Source organism: Cololabis saira, chromosome 21 (assembly GCF_033807715.1).
Source record: "Cololabis saira isolate AMF1-May2022 chromosome 21, fColSai1.1, whole genome shotgun sequence".
Lineage (NCBI taxonomy): Eukaryota > Metazoa > Chordata > Actinopteri > Beloniformes > Belonidae > Cololabis > Cololabis saira.
The window spans coordinates 8,819,614-8,840,715 of NC_084607.1; the positions used below are offsets into that span (position 1 = coordinate 8,819,614).

Sequence of the window (21,102 nt, forward strand, 5' to 3'; positions counted from 1 at the left end):
ATCTCACTTTGCATGTAGTGGGAAATAATATATTTGTTTCACCTTAAGTTGAATTTACTACGAATGAAGTTTTGCAATATATTAAAATTTTCAGACCTCCACCTGTATATTATTACACAAATAAATAAGAGCATAATAAGTGTCCGTATTGGTTCAATACGGAACGCATCTTTTAATTCCCAATTACGGAACAATTCCGTATTTCAAGGGACGGGTGGCGACCATATTCAGGTACCAGTTCAAGGCGCATTTACTTAAATCTGCTTATAGTTAGCCAACAATTTTGATGTTATTCCTTTTTTTATGTAATTTGACTTGCTTTATTGTGAGTTTTTTTATTGTTATTGTTATGTTTAGTTATTGTAAAGCACTTTGTGATTTCTATCAGCAAAAGGCGCCTCTATAAATAAACGTTACTTACTTCCAAGGTTCATTAGCCTGATTGTAGTGACGGCTGCTAGCATGTGAACTTCTCCACCTGCCTGTGCACCTGAGTGAAGCTCAGACAACAGCACCTCTCAGGTGTGGTGAGGCCGTCTGGGCTCACGCTGAAACGTTGCACAGTCGGAGAAATTACTTTAATGACTACAAGTCTCCACAGCATTTTGTCTCATTAGCATCACACGTCTGCAGCCACGCTGTGAATGTAAGACTGGGTGTGAAGGAGATACGTCCCGACCCAGTGGGATCCGTCCACCTCTTTATTCTCTGAGTGACTCACGCAGAGGTAACTTCAACACACCGCATTAAACCGCTGCAGAATCACATCCATTTTCTTTTAAATTAGCTTTCAATGTGAGTTTGTATGTTCTGACATAACTTCTGCAAGTGTGTCAACGTCTGTCCAACGGGGCATCAAGCAGGCCGAGCTCATCAGGCTCAAGTTTTATGGCATAAGTATTAACTTGGCTAGAAAACATCAAATAGAGAAGAAAAAAAAAATGCTGTTCTTCATCAAAGCAACACAGAAATGACTTTTTCTTGAGCAGGAACACAGCAGGGTTGCCGTAACAGCAGGCGGTCGGAGTTAATAAAGAGAGATTGGCGTAATAATGACGAGAGTAATATCACATCTCGTGCTGCTGACATTTTTATTCAGCCTCCTCTGTCAGACACGCTGGGTTTAGTTGCACTCATAAGTTACACTAATGCGCTGACACCTCCGCCAGTAGCCAGTCATTTGAAGCCTGCGCCACCTATCACCTGGGAAATAATGTGCGATGTCAATACACCTCTCAAAAGCACCGCTTTCTCACCCCAAGGCTGTTTCTGGGGGGTGAGGGGGTGAGGGGGGCACACCATTTGTGTTTCCTTGCCGCTGCACTGTTGTAGATGTTTCCCCGCTCTTTCAAAAGCCCCGAGCAGCTTAGTACAGTCAGCCATCTTGCAGGGCCGCAGCTGCTGTGCAGGACCCGGATCCCATGACGGATTATAATCCCCGGAGTCGTGAGCGCAGGGAACATGGAGTCATGTGCAAACACACGCAACACTCTTGCTTTAGAGGAGTTGTAACACACACGAGAGCGAGATGAAGTCACACGTCACTGGATATAAACACCAAATGTGTAACCCATGACTGATTAAAAAGGACTCTAAATATTCTGCTGCATGTTTTTATCTGGAAATGCTGCAGAAAGAAAACCAAAGTAATGAATTTGCTTCAACAGGGAGACTTTAAGACCCCTAGTGTGACTGATCCATTTATCTACAAGTCTTCTTTACATTCCTAAAGTGCAAAATATACTTTCTTTCAGGCTTTGATTGAAACAATATTAAGATAAATGTTTATTAGTTACTGGCGTGTTGAGGTTTCCTTCCCCTTCAGCGTGTGCGCAGGGATGCGTAACCTCATGCATGTCAGCCAGAGGACGTTTCACATACTGCATCGCCACAATTATTAGAAATTAGACTGAGTGGAAGATAACTGGATTACACTGACCGTATTTAAATTGAATTGTGTTACAGCTCCTTGGTGCCGTACTAATAAACTGCAGCGTATTTCCCTTGAAGTATTCCTCTAATTGGATTTTGAATGTGGAGTTTCTATTTGAGATTTTACGTCATTAAGAATATTTCACGTTTAGGTTGGAGTATGAGCTGCGTAAAAGCCATGGCAGAATGAGCAAACACTGGGGTTTAATGTTAATATTTGCCCCCCCCCCCCCTGCCTTTTCATTCCTTGAACTCTTATCTCCAATATTCCCTCACTGCAGCATATAATCTCCCTCCACCCCCTCCATCGTCATGATGAGAAATGTTATACTTGGCAACAGAAATAGCTGCTTGGCTGCTGGTGAGAGCCAGGAAGAAATGCAGAAGTGGCAGAAGTGGGTCAGATGCTGTAAGGAGAGCAAGAGCAAGACTGAGAGCAGGAACGCTGCTTGTAGGATGAAATAACAGGTGGAGAGAGAGGAGAAGAAAAAAAGAAAGACTGTGCATGGAAGCAGGAGGACGAACAGTTGCCCCGAGCTCTGAAACAAAACAGATGAATATTTCAGAGCAGGGGGGGGAACAAATGCATGAACGAAGCAAAAAGACCTCACAGAGAACAATTAACTGTAACTTCTGATTGGAGCATCATAACATCAATGCTGCAAATGACATGTAAAACCAAGTAATACATCACCCATGTAACTTACAGGCTTTTACACGACAGCAAACTTTTGAATTACTTTTGAGTACGAGTGGAATATTTCTGCAAGAAAAAGGATTTGACATCAGCCCCGACGTTACAATTACCTCATAGCATCATATTGATCAAATCCTACAGAGGCATTTTGCATCTTCTGACAGAAGTATATCTGAGAAAGATTGTGGCCTCTTGAAATCTAAGCTCGGTGAGAACAAAACAGTCCTGTCTTTGTACAAGAATAACGTTTAAATGGCTTTGGTGTGTCTGCAGAGAGCCCATCCCTGCCATCACTTGAGTAGAGAGACATTCCCGAGAAGGCTCCAGATAGCAGCTTATACAGGCGTCGCCATTTGCTCTCTGAGCTAATTTTAAATCCATTATGGCGCAAACGTATATTCTTTTCCTCCAGTTCAGAAATGGCTGCCGGTTAAACTCCTGTTTTACATATTGAACATCAATGCACAGTAAAATAGTAAAAGTTGTAACAATGAAAACAGCTGATTTCTGGACATTATATCCCTGGATTATAACGTTAGGTTAGACTGCCTATACAGGACTGTCTCAGAAATTAGAATATGTGATAAAGTTCTTTATTTCCTGTAATGCAATTAAAAAAACAAAAATGTCATACATTCTGGATTCATTACAAATCAACTGAGATATTGCAAGCCTTTTATTATTTTAATATTGCGGATTATGGCTTACATCTTAAAATTCCCAGAATATTCTAATTTTTTGAGATAGGATATTTGAGTTTTCTTAAACTGTAAACCATGATCAGCAATATTAAAATAATAAAAGGCTTATATTATATATACAATATTTCAGTTGATTTGTAATGAATCAAGAATGTATGACATTTTTGTTTTTGTAACTGCATTACAGAAAATCACAATATTCTAATTTTCTGACAGTCGTGTATGATGTAGATTAAAGGGGTTATGGTAGCCATGGCAACCGATGCACTGATCCACAATCTTACCGATTCTGCTACGTTCCTTCTGGTAACCGATAATGACTCAGATATTAGTTTTTATGTCATTTCTACCTTTCAAACTGAATATTTCTAACAAAAAACCTTTCAAAAACGGCGGAAGAAAATGAGAATCTTTATCATCCAAACCTTCAAATAAGTTATAAACCAAAGAACAAAAAAAAATGAAATCGGGATACTGCAAAAGTAAAAATTAAAGATTCCAATTTGTTGATTTTGTTCGATTTTGATCAGTGAATTAAGTCAGTATTGACCCCAATACCAGTGTTGGATGAGATCAGTCCCAAACATGAAGTATTTGACAATTTATTGTTTGATTATATTTTGAAACACTAATTTGAATCTGGTAAATAAAGGTGTCCAGTTTGAACTAATTGTAGAAAAAAGTCCTGAAATAAATTTGTCATTAAGCTAAAAAAAAAAACAATATAGATTTACTGACCACAGATCAGTTTTGTGCTCGTTTCCTCCAGCGTGGTAATCCACCTCTGGATCCTGAAATGATGATTCAACGCTTATTCCTTTCTTTTCCCTCTTGAATTTATGTGACTTGAAATGATTGGACAAAACAAACTTTTGAACAAATGAAATCACAACATCCACTCTGTAACTGAACAAATCATGAAGTAACTAGTTTAACAGCTACTGAACAGAACCTTTTAGCTCAGTAAGGAGGTAATATGGTTATTGTATTAAATGAATATTGGATGAATCTTACAGAGATGTGAGGCGTGCCACGCCAGCGCTGTTCAGGACAGAGCAGGGGATCAATCACAGCAAACCTGCTGCTCACATCTTAGCTCATTTATATTAACACATTTTCTTATTTTAGTTTCGATCTACAAGAAATCGTTATATAGGTACATAAGCATACTGTATATGTTAAAGAAATAACACATTATAAATACTGTTGTAAAACTGCATCAAAACAAATTAAAAAATTTAGAAGAAACTTGGATTTAAACATACAAGTCAGAGAAAAGTACAAAAGAAAAAGGAATTAAGTGTTTTTAATGATATAGGCTACATTTGTACATTTCTACAGCAGACTTCCAGTACGACTAACAGCCAATTAGAAAAGAAGCTAAGTTTTATCTGCATCAGCTGAAAAACTATGTAAGATGTCAAAAGCTCTGAAATTAAATACTCAATGTAAATATTATTTTTGCCCCATTAAATAATAATAAAAAAAAACAAAGACATTTAATATTTTTGAAACAATCATTGTGAAATATAAATTACATCAAAGCACCTTTTCAAGAGTGAGGATATTTAAATAAATAATTGGCCTTTCCATATGAAGACAGTACATGTTCATGGTAGTAATGAATGTAAGGCTGGGAGGTCACGTGATGTCAAACGGCTTCAACGCCATTACCAGAGCGGGACGCTCGCATGTCCTCCACCATCCACAGAAAATAATTCTGGTTACAAAATAAACACCTTTAAATGTGTAACTCCATCAGAAACAACCGTAATAAAAGAAAAAGAAGAGTGTAACTACTGCAGAAAGCTTTCCTCTGTTCTTTCTGAGGGAAAACGAATAAATAAACGAGGGAGAGACATGATCGGACTTGTGAAGAGATTGTCACATTGTTTTGATGCAACGTGTTGGAAAGGGTTTTGTTTCCTTAGTCCACCAGCTGGGAGGACTTTCAATAAAATAAAATAATAAAAAAGATGTATATTTGTATTATCCCTCAAACTATGAATCACAACTGGCCTGAAAGAAAGAAAAAGGAAAGAAAGGAGGAGTTATTTCTTTCATTACTGGTCCCGAGGAACAGCAGTGGAAAGCTGCAGTTCATGAAACATGTTCACAGGGTTAAAATGTCCCAGGATGCATCGCTTCTGGTCAGTTCATCGTTTCACTGTACACTGTTCATGCACGAGCCCCCGCGTCTACGCACCGGTGAGTGATGATGTTAAAGCAAGGGTCACGTGATCAGCCATGACGACCCGCCATGTTCCGATCCACGAGACCCGCCTGCCAAATGCATGCACACACACACACTTGCACACGGTTACACACAAAGTGAGGAAAAAAAAAAGCCTACTGTGAGAATTTAGAGAAACAAAAAAAAAAAGGGGGAGGGGGGGGGGTAGATGTTATTTCAACAGGTGCTTCAAAAACATCACACGTATATCAAAAATTCGAGGCAAAAAGCTGCCTTTTTGAACCCCAGCAAAACAAGTACCAGCAAACAACAGTGGTGACTTCTGCCTCTACTACCATGAATGGTAACAAAACAAAATAAAATTTATACATCTATGTTACAGTAATATAAGAGGGATGTAATCGTTTACGGGGCTCACAGCTTTGAACTCCCCGTCAGGAAAACGTGTAATGCTTTGTGACCTTTATGCCATTGAAATTTGGTTCCTTAAGCAAATTGTAGTGAGATATTTTTCTTAAAAGGACAGTAATTAAAACACTCGTATAAGCCTGTTTTACATAAAACCCTGTACAAGTTTCTTGTACTTTAAAAGTCAGTCAAAATAACGGTTTAGAAAAGTGCCACCCAGCGGGCGGTACCACTGGTAGACTTTGAATTGCAATCCTTAGAAAAACCTCTTTGTGGCAGATAACTCTATAATCGCCCTTAAACACGTGAAGATACAAATGTCCCATAAACACGCGGTCGCTCCTGCTGATGCGCATCAGTCCGAATACTGGAGATCCAGGTCGACGGTACCGTCCGTCACCACTAACCTCACTCTCTTGGGTTTGGTGGCACCCATGGAGTGTGACGCTGGACCGGGTCCGTAGTGTGACGTGCCCTGGTTGTCGCCAGGCTGGCACTGTTGCTGCATGTCCTTCCGGCAGTGCTCGTCCTGACCCTTGTGACCTGAAAATCCACCCATAGAAGCCGGGTTGGAGAGCTGGGGCCCGCAGGGCTCCAGAACCAGTCGCCCTTGGGTGCCTGAAGGTTCCATCAAGCAGTGGTAGGTGTAGTTTGTCGAGCCTAAACCCGGATACCCGTCCACGCCGTCCCTGAGACCCAGGGTCAACGAATGGTCTCCGCTGAAGTTCAACACGTACGGAGGGCCTTGATAGCCGTATGGGAAAGACGCCGAGGAGCCGGAGGATTGACTCTTGTTTGCTGGTGTACCAGGGGGTGTGCTCTGGACCACTTGGGGGCTGTTGTGCTGAGGCATGGATGAGAGGGAGGACCCGAAGCTGAAATCGTACGGGTCTTGCTGAGTGTAACATGGCTGGTGTTTTTCAGAGGCCGACATGGTGGACTTGTCCAGTTTCTGAGTCTTGTCTTGTAGCGACGGATAGCTGTCCATCCCTTTGCTGGGGAAGAAAAAGGGCCTTGGCAGCGCGGAAAAGTTTTTATAAGTCATGTTTGTTTCATCGTCGTCTTGCTTGTCGGGCATCATCTTACTTTTACTGAAAGATGGTGAAATGGAGGAACTGGGCTTGTTGAAATGTATGTTGGACCTGCTGGGGTTATTGGAGGAACAGAAGTGGCCCATGTCCTTTCCACACCCGTGAACGTTAATAATGCCTTTTTGATTACCGTCCGCGGTGACGCCGCACGTCTGACCCTGCTGGGTCTTCTCAACGCTTCCTGATTTTGCACAGAGTGTCCTGGACGAAAGTGTGGGGCTGCCAGCAGCCATTGTGTCTTTACACGGTGCGCTATACAAGTTCTGAGTCTGGTTCCCCCCCTGAAACTTGAGGACCCTGTGGATAACTGTAGACGGCTTCTCCTGAAAGTTGAACGGACTGTCGGGGGGGTTGGGGTTCTTGGCGGAGAAGAGCTGAGGGGAGATGAATCTGTTGCACATCTGGGTTGGCGGTGCCCTGGCCGGGTTGGGCTGACTGGTCGGGAACGGCTGCGGTTTTCCTGGAATGCTCATGCGATGGAAAGGACCCTGGGTTCGGAAGTTGGACTGGATTTTGGACTGGCTGGTGCTGGACTTGACATTGGTGGAGGGTTGGGCTTGCGTAACAGGGTTATGAGACGTAACAGGGTGTTGAGACGTAACAGGGTGGTGAGATGTAACAGACGATGGAGCTGCAGCAAACGAGCGAGGCTTGCCGGGGACAGAGACGGGCTGAGTTCGGAAGTCTTCTCTGGACATCCTCATGCCGTGATTTCTGCTTATGATTCGGTCCTTAACCATCATGTCCGGGTTACCCGCAGCCGAGAAACCGAAGTTGGGGTTGGGCGGGTGTCGGTCCCTGGGGGCGTCCTTACCGTCACAGTCCAGAGGAACGGGGTCGTGTTTGGAGGAAATCAGACCTGGGAAAAACGGCAAGTCCTCACTGGTGAAGTTGTTCCCCGGACTGGGGGGGCCGAGGTACGGCGTCTCGGTGGTCCAGGTGTCAGACGGGCTGTGGGAGAGGGGGCTGCTGAAGGGGTCGGTGGGGGGGTCCAGCGAGCACAGGTCCGACGGGGAGGACGGGAGCATGTTCTGCGGCTGGTAGTACCCCTCGAAGTTGAGGCACTGGAAGTCCAGAATGTCGTCGCAGCAGTTGGTGAAGTTGGGCTCCCCCGAGAGCATGTTGTCGGCAGTGGCGAACGGGGGGGACTGGGATGGCGGCTGGACGGCAGAATTGGCAGCGTTGGAGCTGTCTGTGGGCTTCTCCAGCGTCTGAGACGAACACAGGCCCTCCGACAGCCTGGAGAGGCTGTTGTCGATCTGTTGGAGGGTGTGACTCAGGCATGTGGTCGGCGTCTCCAACGGCCCGTACTTGCATGTTCGGTCCATCTTGTGCCTCTGTTTCCTCACCCCGCTGTTCACCTCCGGCCTCTCGGCGATCCTCCCCGCGGCCGAGGGTACGACTTCTGTTTTACTTTCATTGAGGGGTGAGGACAGCGACAGCGGTGATAGAGACAGAGAAAAAGCTGGCGGTTCTGTTTTGAGAGGGGCCGAGCTGTTGCTCACTTTCTCCGAAGACGGGTGCTCTTCTTTGGGAGCACTGAACTCATTACAATCCTTCCTTTGTTTCTCTAAAATCTGAGCTTTCACCTCTTTCTTAATACTGGGTTCTGTCTTTAAGTCGGGCTGTTTGACGTCCTCCTTGTTCTCCACCTCCCATATATCCTCCATCTTTCTCCGTATTTTGATTACGGGTAATGACGTGCCGTCGCGGTTTAATTCTGCCTCCAGCTTTTGTTGCGATCCACCTTCAAACAGGCAGCAGTTGTTTTGGAAACGATCTTCCGTTTTCGTCTCCCGCCGTACGGCCGACGCTTCACAGGCTCCGTTCTGACCCTCCATCTTCTCCGACAGCTGCTGGACCAGGAGGTCCTTGTCGAGCTTCTCCTTCACCTCCTCTTTTCTTTTGACAGGCTCACCTGCCTCCTTCGTGTTTTCAGGATTTTCGAGGGCTTTGTCTGACTTCACATCGGAGGGGGGGAGTATGGCTTGCTTTTGATTTATCCTCTCGCCCCTTCGCTTCAAGCGAAGCAACCTGCTCCTCGACTTCTTGCTGGCGTGCACGTGAGCCTGAGCGGCTTCCATCTCCATGTTTAGAATCGATACGGAGTCCATGATGGCTTTAAAGGGATCGCATGTCGCTAAATCCTCCACCTCCTCCTTCTTCAGCCCCAGGTTTTCATTTTGCATCTCCCACACTTTCCCCTTCCTCCTCTTGAGACGGAACTTAAAGTCGATGGTGGGCTTCGTCTCTTCCGAGCCGCTTTGATCGGAGGTGAAAGTCTGAACCTGATCTTTCGCCTGAGTTTCATCCTGGCTCGGACTTCCAGCGCCCCCTTCCCGGGTTTCAACTGCATTTTCCGCGTGTTTCTCCTCTGCAGACCCGTCACTCCGTAGTGTCCGAGTCCTAACGATGGGATTCTCATCTTTCTTGTCTAATTGACACTTTCGAACTTTCCTCAGTAGATGCCCTCGCTGGGTTTCGCCGGCTCGGGAGCGAAGCATTCGGCTAAAGGTTGGTTTTGTGATTTTTTTGGGAGCCGCCTTCTGGACTTCGGTTCGGACTCTGAGTTTACTCTCTCTCTTAACTTTGACACCCTCCTCTGGAGACGGGGTTGGGTCTTGCCTCGGCAACGGGGGCGGATTTAAACCGGGGGTTTTGGGGGGGGTTCCATCTTGTGTTGATTTGGGCGCTTGACCAGACTCTATTTCCACAGAACTGCGAAATGTGCGTTTTTTCAGAGGTATGTTAGACTGTATGTGCGGTTGTGGGTTGGTGTCCGGGTGCGCGGTGGTCGTGGCTCCCGCTGACATCAGTGACCTGTGAGGTAGTGGGTTGGGGCAGGCGGCCGGCGGCTCGGTTTGCAGCTGAGCCGGCTGACACTGAGAGCTTTTCTCACTCGGCTCCGTCTTGGCTGAAACTGGAACGTCTTTGCCTAATTGTCCCCTGGTACTCGGCTTGTCGTCTGCTTTTGTTTTCCCTGCGCTGGGTTTTGTCGTTCGACCTCTCAGAAACCTCCTCTGCATGGAGTGATGGCCCCTGCCCTCGTTGTTGTCGCTCTCCTCTGCTCCCTTCTCAGCGCTCTGCGTTACTTTAGAAAGCGTGGTACAAACACATTTTCCTACCAGCTCTCCCTGCAATGCCCGATCTATTATAGATTTATCTTTTCTCAAAATATCAGAGAGTAGAACCGTGGCCTTTTTTACAACAACACCTTCATGTTTACTCACTGCCTGTTTGTTCAAACTGCTCTGCGTTTGTCCTGACGCTTTAACCTCTCCTTGCTTGACCGTGTTTTCAGCACAACTGCTGCTCATCTGTCCAGCGTTTTCTTCACATGACGTTGCGTCGCATTCAGTCTCTTTCACTTCCTCAAGTTTCTTACCTCTGATTTCTACACTGGTCAAGGAGGAGTTTCGTGTCTGTCTCTGCCCTTTGCTTTTGTCCTTCACGACTCCCTGCTGCTCCTTCTCTACGCTCGTTTTCTCCTCCTCTGACACCGTTTGTATTTCGATAACCTTGTCAACCCTCTTGTTTTCCGCCGCAATCTCAGCTGTGTTCTGCTTCCTCAGATTTAGATCCTCTTTGGCCTTGAACAACATTTCCCTGACTCCCCTGTTGCCCTCGGCTGTCCGGATGTCTGACCTGGAAACTCGCTTTTCTGTGAGAGTCGCTGGTGTGGGAGAGAGTTTGCTCGTTTCTTTGACCGCAGCCCTTCCTTTCTTGTCCTGACGAGTTCTTCCAGCCTCTGAACTTTGTTGCCCTGGTAACCGGACTAAGTTGACTGTAAGGTATTGCTTCATAGATACGACTGGATTGTCCGCGGGCGATGCGTCCGTGACTTCCGACGGTAAAGACGCTCCGATAGTCTTGCGCTCAGTTGGCTCGGCAGCTCCGGTGACGAGGGGCTCGGCACTGCTGCAGTTGTTGCTTTGACTTTCTGGGATGGCTTTCTCATTCTTCTCTGTTTTTATTGCACTACAGGCTCTCTCAGCCTCGACGGGTCCGTAAGCGGTTGTAGTGTCGGACGAGTCCGTGCCCCTGGACTCCGTCTGCGGCTGGTGCGCGGCGTGAGCCGCACTTCTTGTCCTCGAAGAGGTCCTGATTTTAAGAGCTGGGCTTCTGACGGCGGGTTTGCTTTTCTGAACCGACATGGTGGAATTGGGAGTAAAAGCGTTGGAATTGAGCGGCCTCTTATCCTCCAGTTGTTGCAGCAAGGCCCTCGCTTTGCTTTTAGGATCTTTACAGTTCAGTAAAAAGTCCACAGAGTGGCGCCGTACTCGGATTCTGAGGTCCTTCAGAGGGACGTCGGACACGAACGGAGCCGTCCTCTGCTGTTTGGCTGTCGGGGAGTCCTGCGAGGGTTTCCCCGACCGCCTTTGCTTCTCTCGTCTCCACTTCTTTGTCTGATTCAATTTTCTGTTCTTCAGGGCATTTCTCCTCATCTGCTGGGTGAAGGAGTTCCTGGAGGGGATGGCTAAGAATGAGAGGAAATGAGTAATAATTAGCTGAACTTGTAATAAAAATACACACCCACAGAAACTTAAAAAGAAGGATTAAACGTTCATTCATTTAATAAAACAGTCATTAGGGTTTAATTCTACCCGAGAATGAGATATTGTGAAGGAAATAATTGACAACACTGACTGGAAAATTTTTGAAAACAAGTATGAAGAAGGTTTTAACTCTTTAACAGGAAATAACCGAGCAGGCCTGCTGGAAATAATCCACCACAGCAACAGTGGAAAATGTTTTTCCATGTTTTTTTTTGTTTTTTTTAAGAGTGGGATTCCTCCATATCTACACATCATTTGAGTATTTTTTTTTTCTACGTCTTGGTTAAAAATAGAATTAGCAAACAGTGAATAATTCTTACAAACATGCTGCAAATATGTTGTCAAAACTCCTAAAATAACAAAAAAAAATGCTTATGCTTGCAAAAACATACAGTTCTTCCTCAATTATATCACCCTGAACCGAGCGATTCAAGCAACAGATGCAGAAAAGCCGTCAATCACTCACTTTTAAGAAATGAAGATATTCTAATTGAAAAAGCGTGAATCCATTTGCAAGTGGTCTGAGTTATAGTTTGTGAATGCATGCATTCCTACCCGAGGAGAGCGGGATCTAATTATTTACAATCCAAAGCTGTAAATCATTTGCTCTGCTGCAAAGATTACGTAAAACATGCATTCTGCATAAAACAAATTAATGTTTCAGAGTTATTCACACATCAGGCAAGTGATTTCAGGGAACATGCCTGCAGACGGCATGCTGCCCGTGCAGAAATATGGAGCTGGCTCCACCGGCTGACACCGGCTCTGGTCTATATTAGACTTTTAGGATTTTAGGATTTCTCTTTAGCACATAATTCAAGTTTTGGGTAGTCTCTCAGATTTTCAACTATTCAGCTAACTACTTTTTAATCAACTTAAAAGGTAAATGGTGTTAAACGTAAAAAAAAAAAAAAAAAAAAAAGATATACTTTTGAGCAGCTTTCAATAAGATCAGTGGTTCCCAACCTTTTTTCCTTGGAGCCCCCCCCTACTTGTGTTTAAGACCAGCCGGGCCCCCCGACCCGTACGTACTAGCACCAAAATAGTCTTTAATTGAAAAAATGAACATTAATTATGTTTTTTTGATACATTTCTCTTTGGCTTACTCTCTATACATATGACTTTGTTTTTCTCCAATGTCACCAATGTATAAAATAGGCACAAAAAGGACATAAAAATATTTCTGAAAAATGTCTCTTTTAATATGAGACCAACATTTTTTACATTTTTCCTTTAACAACCTGTTGGAGTAGATTAAATGTTGAGTAATGATATAATAATAAGGAATGAAATAATTTCCTGTGTTTGTCACCAGTGTATAAAAAACACAAAAAATATTCAAGACATTGATAAATTATTCCTAACAATGTCTTATGAATGTCTCATTCGCAAATATAATTTTTACAACTGCATAATTTCAAAGCAGATAAAAGTTTCGCGCCCCCCCAGAGATCTCTGGCGCCCCCCCAGGGGGGGCCCGGACCCCAGGTTGGGAGACACTGAATTAGATTACACAATTACTAACCACTGATCAGAAGAGAAGGCTGTTCAGCAGCAAAAAAAACGAAGTAAACTTAAATATATACCTTTAAAGATAGCGGAGTGTATTCCCGTTGCTATTGGCCGCGCAGTGAAGTGACCTCTCTCTCTGTGATGACGAAGATACCGCTCTCTCAAACGGTACTTTTGGCCCACGGAGTCCTTTGTTTCCTCCTGTTCAGGTTGTTTCCCTCTGTGCTTGAAGTGACCCTCTCCATTCCTGACGAACAATAAAAGAAATAAAACCAAACCGTAAGCTGAAGGATTTATGAGTTCAGAAAATGTTCCGTGTATTATCAGCTACATCCGAGCTGTATTTTAAGACAATGCCTGACAAAATGATGGACACACCTCTCACAGGTGCAGCATTCACACATTTCATTGCCTTCCCCAAAAAAGCTGGCACCATAGTAACATGTGATCTCCTCCCCAGGTGATATGGGTCGAATCACCTCCACACAAGCGTTATTTTTCTCACCAGGGACGAACTAGGCAGGTGCAAAAGAAAACCAGCGTTAGACAAAGGTAGGTTGGCCCCTGTGGGACGCATCAACAAAAGCAGTTAATAATCAAAAGAAGAATTCGGCATATAAACACAACTAAACATGCAAAATTGAGCTATACCATGCAAACAAGATGTAAGCATTAATCAGAGCAATTCAATGATTTTAATTCAGCATCCCGTTTCAATGTATGTATGTATGAAAAAAAAAACAAGATTACCTTGCAGTTTGGTTTGCAGTCTTCAACCCAAAAAAGAAAAAACATATTTCAAGTTAATTCAATCTCATCAGTTAACTTACAAAAGATATTTTGTTGATCGTCTGGTTAATACGGAATTCATTTGGAAAAAGCTCTGAAACCGTGTTTGAATAAGAAATAAATAAAAAAAAAACCCTGAACAGAAGGAAAACCCACTGGAATACGACTGATTTTCTTTTCTGTACAAACTCAAGCTCGGTTCACGCTGAAAACTGACGGGTTCCCTCTGAAGAGCATCTCTTTGTACCCAACTGCTGTGATGCCTTCGTTCTCGGGATTTATAAAACATTAACGTCAGAGTCTGACTGATCTGTTACTCTACGTTAAGACGCTTGTGTGAGAAACAGTCACCTCTATCGACGGGTAGCCGTTTAGAAGAATGTGTTTATGACGCACGCGTGCCTTCGGTGGACACAAACATTACCATTCATGAACAGGATTCATCAAAGTGAGGAATGAACTCGACTAAGAATCCATTTATCGTTTTGGAGTGTCACAAACGGCACAATTTTAAAAAGGATGGCCCTTTAAGCATCTACAAAGGTCAAGAGAAATGATCCCCTTCCAAAACAAAACATCTCCTGCATATAAAAGAACTATTTGCTATTTTTATGGAAAAAAAAGTACAACAGTGGAAAATGAACAAATGAGTGTCCCGGCTACATTAACAGACAGTAAAATATATTTTCCAACACTTATTCCACATTTACTTTAGCACTCAGCAGTGGAGTGTCCTGGATTCATCTCTAAATAACAATTTGTGTTTTTAAATGTGCACATCGAACCTCTGCAATTTTGGCTATTCACACTTAGAACAGGACTTAATCTTTTAAACTAAAAGGAAAAAAGACTCTCCAATCAGAGCAGCTCAAATAGTCACAAGAAGAATCATGGATCTTGTTTCGTCATGCCGGTAATCCATCATCATTAGAAAATGATTTACAAAGACGTAATTACTGTGCAGCCTGACTGCATGTAATAAAAATGTGGCATAAATCAATTAAAACAGTAACAGTAGCATCAAATGTTCTGCTCATGAAACTCACTAGCCAGCTAATCAAATAGCTCTAACAACTCTGAATAAATGTTCATGAGTGCATTAATGAGAAAAGGAAAACATTAATTAACAAATGCAAAGGGACTCACCGTGGTTGATGAAAGCTGCAGGGCCGAGCCAGAGCTGAGCGCAGCGCTTGCGTGTTGAATACATCACGCTGAAGTCATTGACCCCTGCTCTCAGCACAGCACTGTCCGCCGGGCTCAGCTCCGCTATGCAGCCCAGCAAGACCTCCACCCGTTCTGCAACGAACCTGCGGAGCCAGAGTCCCAACATCATACCACTAAAATAACAACAACAGCTAAAAAGGGATCCCTGGGCACTGCTGTGAGTAACAATAGCAGTTATTGTGACGGAGTTATTACCAATGCCTCGTGGATGTTATCTTTGCGCCGTTGGTTTCTGAAGAGTATCGGTCACAGGACTCGATCTTGATACCGCTATCCAGCAGGAAGGCACTGAGGTAGCGATAAACCTGCAACCACAACACACAGTCGCTGCGTCAATTTGTTTTCACATTCAGCATAGGCCTGTGTTGAAAAAATCGATTTTCTGATTCTAAATCGATTCTCATATTAATTCCTAAAAATCGATTTGTATGTCTAAAGATCGATTTTTTATTTTTTTTATTTTTTTATTAAAAAAAACTTTTTTTTTTTTTCCATCATTACATTTTTGCCTGGTGAACTTTAATCCCAGTTGTTTTGAAAACTCCTGAACTAAATTAACTTTTCTTTGGAGAAAATGCTGGACATTTCAGCTTAAATTTCTAAATGTTATATTAGTTCAATGAAGTTCATATTATCTATATTTACTATAGCTTGTTTGGTTTCTCTGTTATCGGACACGGTTTGTCATGAAATACCTGAAAAATGCCGGGTGCTTCTTGGCAAGCTGTGTGTCTGGTGACAATAAATCAGACAAGCTAAAATAATTTGTTTACTGCTTGAGCTGTTGCAATTTCTTTCTTTTTTTGCACTTTAAATGGATATTGAAATGCCTATTTGTGTTATTTATTTCTTAGTTATTTCACAATAATAATTGTGAAATTATTATTTCAATAGTTATTTTACAGTCATATAATCCAGGCAACACTAACCCAAATCAATATCGAATCGGATCGAATCAAATGGTGATAATCGATTCTGAATCTTAAGAATCGGAATCAAATCGATTCTTGACATTTGAATCGATACCAAGCTCTAATTCAGCAGACAAATTAAAAGAATGGCTTATGTAAGTGACACTTTTCTTTTATGCTTACATGTTGTCTCAGCAACTCCTGTCGATGGCTTCCCAAAGCGTTGAAATAGTCCCCGGCCAGCTCTCCCACCGTCAGAGCCTCAAACGTAGCGTTGAAGTCGTGCGTACGCTGAAACCGCAACAGGGTCTCTTTGAGGTTACCCCAACGCCGGATCTCTGGTGGGGGGCTGAGACGGGAATAACGGAAACTTAGGAAACTTGTAAAAGCAACATGACAGAGTCCACAGACACCTTACCGGGTTAGATGCTCATTTTAGGTTAAGCAACCTCAATTGCGCGATAAAAATCATCAAAGCGTGTACCGATTTGTTAGAAAATCTTGTCATGATAAAAAAAAAGAAGGAAAATTAAATTTGAAAAAATAAATCTGAAAATTATAAAATTGCTTCATTGGGGATTTACAAGGAAACAAAAAGAAATGAGGTTTAACACTAAACTGAGTACAAGTGATAACAAAAGGAGTTATAAATGCACATAATGATAAAAATAAGACTTTAGTGTATCATAATCTCATATTGTTGGGTCATGGCATCTTTGCAATGCCACAAAAGTATTCGTTATGATTCAATGTAGGAGCTTGTGTTGTATGTTTTGTTGTTTATATGTTTTGTATGAGTGAATTTTTGTGTTTCTGTATATATTTGTGAATTTGTGAGTATTTTTTCTGTTTGGTTTGTATTGTGTGTACACTGTATTGTCACTCATGAGAATATGAAGACCCCACGAAGAATAGCTGCTGCTTTGCAAAAGCTAATGGGGATCTTAATAAAACAAACAAACAAACAAACAACAATCTAATTTGAAACACAAATTGCAGGATAAAAAGATAATAAATGAAATTCACATTTTCTTAAAAAGGTAAAAAAGTTTCAAAGTTGTCATCCTTCGACCAAAACTACACTCATATAAACTTAGTTTGATCAAATCAAACTAGACTTAGGTTTGTTGTGTACATGATGTTAGTGTGAAAATGTGAGCAATTTACTCTTCAAAAGTGGAGGGAAATATGAAAACGGTGAAAATTAATACAATCTGATTCCATGTGAAATATTTTTCCACTGGGGAAAAAAAAAAAAAAGTTTAGCACAGCTTTCTGAATCCAACACACCCTTAAGCAGATGTGTCATGTAACAAAGTACAAATACTTCGTTACCTTACTTAAGTAGAAATTTTGGTTATCTATACTTCACTGGAGTAATTATTTTTCAGACGACTTTTTACTTTTACTCCTTACATTTTCATGCAATTATCTGTACTTTTTACTCCTTACATTTTAAAAACAGCCTCGTTACTCTATTTCATTTCGGCCTTTAAAAAAAAACTCCAGTTAAATTGCTCCATCCGGATAGAGTGAATTTGGTTGTGGTTGTTTCAGATGTTTTTGTCCAGTTTTGTTCTTACATCCGTTCCCTCAGATTCCTGCAACTAAACTTGGATGTACATTCCAATAAAGGTTAGGATAAATGATAACATGCCTCTGAAGTTTGACTTTTTGCACCATTACAATACTTATAGGCAACTAGTCATCATATCTTCCTATGTCACTTTTTGTAAAGACTCTTATCCGGCACTTTAAAACCTCATATTGTACATTTCTGTTTATACATTTTATTTTATTTTATTCTATCTCTTATTTTATCTCTATATATTTGTTTGTTTTTATATTTTTACTTTTATTGTATTGCACCAATCACCACAACAAATTCCTTGTGCGTGTTAACAAACTTGGCAATAAACCCCTTTCTGATTCTGCTCTCTGAATCACATGTTAATGTTCAATAATACACATATATTCTTTAATATATTTGCATTATACTAAGATGCATTCATTTTCAATGGCTTTTGTCCTTAATGGCTTTTCCCCCCTTACATTACTTTTACTTTTATACTTTAAGTAGTTTTGAAACCAGTACTTTTATACTTTTACTTGAGTAAAAAACTTGAGTTGATACTTCAACAGGAGTATTTTTAAACTCTAGTATCTATACTTCTACCTGAGTAATGAATGTGAATACTTTTGACACCTCTGATAATGAATGAAGATAACGAATTAAATTCACATTTTCTTAAAAAGATAAAAAAGTTTCATTGTTGTCATCCTTCGACCAAAAATGCACTCATATAAACTTAGTTTGATCAAATCAAACTAGACTTAGGTTTGTTGTGTACATGATGTTAGTGTGAACATTTGAGCAATTTACTCTTCAAAAGTGGAGGGAAATATGAAAAAGGTGAAAATTAATACAAAATACAAAATTAATATAATTCCATGTGAAATATTTTTCCACTGGAAAAAAAAACAAAGTTTAGCACAGCTTTCTGAATCCATAACACCCTTAAGATAGATTTCTGCGTCATGTTATAGTCATAAGTCCAGGATGAGTGCAAAAGCAACAACAGTGCGTTTATGTGGGAGTGAAACAAGAAGTTGCATCACCGGGTTGTAATTACACTCAGTGGTTGTGGGGACTGTTTTCATTCGAGGTTTTTTTTTTGTTTTTTTCCACATTCCTGCAGGAGCAGATTACCTGATGTTCATTTTGTGGGTGCTGAAGCCCAAAAGGGGGTCCAACACCAAGCTGGTGGCCAGGTCATCGGTGTCACACAGCTCCTTCACACTCATTCTAGTGCACCCGTCCATCGCCTCCCACCATCAGCATGCTGCAGAAAAGTGACAACAAACCACAAACAGTTGCATATCTCTGCAAACTCAGCCTTGCAAATGCATTCATGTTCATTTTCCAGTCCCCAAACAGTGACCAGTGACAATCCCCCCCGCACAAAGCGATGCCAGGGCGCATTAGCCGAGCTTTTGGAGGGTGAATGTGATGTTGTCAGCTGAGCGGGGAGGAGGCTAAAACACTGTAGCCCAGGCGGCCTGGCTGCAGCTTAATCTCCCATAACTGTGTGGGGAAATAAAGGATATCAGGACCTGCTGTAGGGTTTCTTAGCCCACCCACCTGGGAGTGTTTTGCCGTCGGCGGAGGGGTCGTCAGGTGCCGTGTTTGTCCGCAGCTCCAGGGGAAAGTTAGCCCAGCCACATAGCCGCTTAGCTCTCCGCCGCCTTGCGGGCTGCCAGCTGAAAAAAATGGAGTCTCCTCGTCACTGCAGCGCTCTCGCCGGCGATTGCACCCCGCCGTTTGGGGTTCCAGACGGCACGCTTGCACGGGATCCGAGCGCGGATTATCGGCTTTTTTTTCGTTTGAAGGTGTTTGGCGCAAGCTATTGCAACGGATCGTCCTGGTAGCAAAAGTTTAATGAGAGACGTGCGGCTCAACCGAACTACCGCGGGGGACACGCCCACCAAGCAACGCCATTGGTTGAGGTTGACGTCGGTCTTACAAGCCCCGCCCCCGGCGGCGCTATGGAGCTCTCTGATTGGTCAGGTTTCAGCGGGGTTCTTGTGAGACCTGCGGCTGGGTTTACTATGCTCTGTTTATGTGCTGGGAAGCGTTTAACACAATCACTCAGTTGAACTGCAAAGCAGGACAAGGAGGACAAACTGCTGCCTGCGTGGCAGGATGTCCAATGATACCTGTGTTGTGTAAATGACATGCCTGACATGGGCTGATTGTTTGTTTATATTTGTAATTGCTGTGTTGGATTCAGGTTTGAGATTTCCAGTTTTATTATTAGGTTTTATTTTTTTGTATAGATGTCTTTATTGAGGGCATTAAAAAAAAAAGAAATAAGATTTACAATAACAATATAATTACCAATATTTCCCCCCCTTTTTTTAGTTTTCATAACATTAATTAAACCAAAATAAATAAATAATAATAATAATAAAAAAAAAAGTAAATAATAAAAAACAACAGCACACCCCTCTCCCCTTCCCTCCGTCACATGGTCAATAGATTACATCATTCAAAATCATTTAACATATGTCTATCAATACTAGAACAAAAATGAATAATAAATTAAATAATCAAGTCCTGTGTAAACACATTCATCAATATAGTCGATGATTCAGATCATTAGTCCAATAAAAGCAAAAAATCCAAAAAAGGTCCCCAAATAAGGTGAAAATCTCTAGTTTTTTTTCTAACGGAATACAGTATTTTTTCTGGAGTACTATATGATCCAAGTTCATTGATCCACTGTTTGGGTGCTGGGGGGTTTTCTGATTTCCAGTTTTTTTAAATACAATTTTTTGCCGCGGTGCCTGCAAGCAGAATGAAATACTTTTTATGATAAGTCATATTTAATGAACTAATATCTCCCAGTATCCAGACTTTAGGATCAAGAATATGGGATTTTAAAATCAGAAATTGTTTTGATCACGTATTTCCAGAAAGTATCTATAATAGGACAGTTCCAGAGCATATGGAGCAGATTTCCAGTATTTATTTTGCATCTATTATTAGGTTTTAGAGGGGTTTATTTATTGACTAATCAGAATCAGGTTTATTTGGCCAAGTCAGGTCAAACAAGGCAGAGAGTTTGACTGCGGTTGTCTCGCTCACTGTACAGTAAAGGCAAGATAAGCAGGTTTATTTGTTTAGCACAATTCAACACAAGGTGATTCAAAGTGATTTACATCTACATTAAAAGCGACAAGATACAATTAAACAGTAAATAACAAATCAAATGAAAAGAAAAGAGGTAAAATAATAAAAAGCACAAGTTGTTAAAAAGTAAGGGCAGTAGAGTACAGCAGGAAAGTATTTAATTTAAGAGTACGCTTCAGTAAACTAATGTTTTTAGGCCTGATTTAAAGGAGCAGTTGGAGCAGACCTCAGGTCTACAGGAAGTTTGTTCCACCGGTGAGGAGCAGAATAACTGAACGCTGCGAAGAAAACACCATGACAAGAAGGGCATGTTCCTATTTTGTACTTCTGGATTTTCTCCTGGATTAGCTTTCTAAAAAGTGGCTCTTTAGTTCAGTTTATCTCTTTAGAT

The 21,102-nt window shown here is 42.0% G+C and overlaps 1 protein-coding gene across 1 annotated transcript; it reads right to left on the reverse strand.

Moving 5' to 3' along the window:
* Window positions 1-4,087: 4,087 nt before the first annotated feature.
* kmt5c (lysine methyltransferase 5C) lies at window positions 4,088-19,437 on the reverse strand. The gene is made up of 9 exons (XM_061711068.1): window positions 19,161-19,437; window positions 18,729-18,861; window positions 16,202-16,367; window positions 15,303-15,412; window positions 15,027-15,190; window positions 13,842-13,861; window positions 13,470-13,606; window positions 13,166-13,338; window positions 4,088-11,500 (listed from the first exon to the last, which is right to left on the reverse strand). The coding sequence occupies exons 2-9, from the start codon at window positions 18,839-18,841 to the stop codon at window positions 6,288-6,290; spliced, it is 6,096 nt and encodes a 2,031-aa protein (XP_061567052.1). The 5' UTR covers window positions 18,842-18,861; window positions 19,161-19,437; the 3' UTR covers window positions 4,088-6,287.
* Between the last annotated feature and the right edge of the window lie 1,665 nt (window positions 19,438-21,102).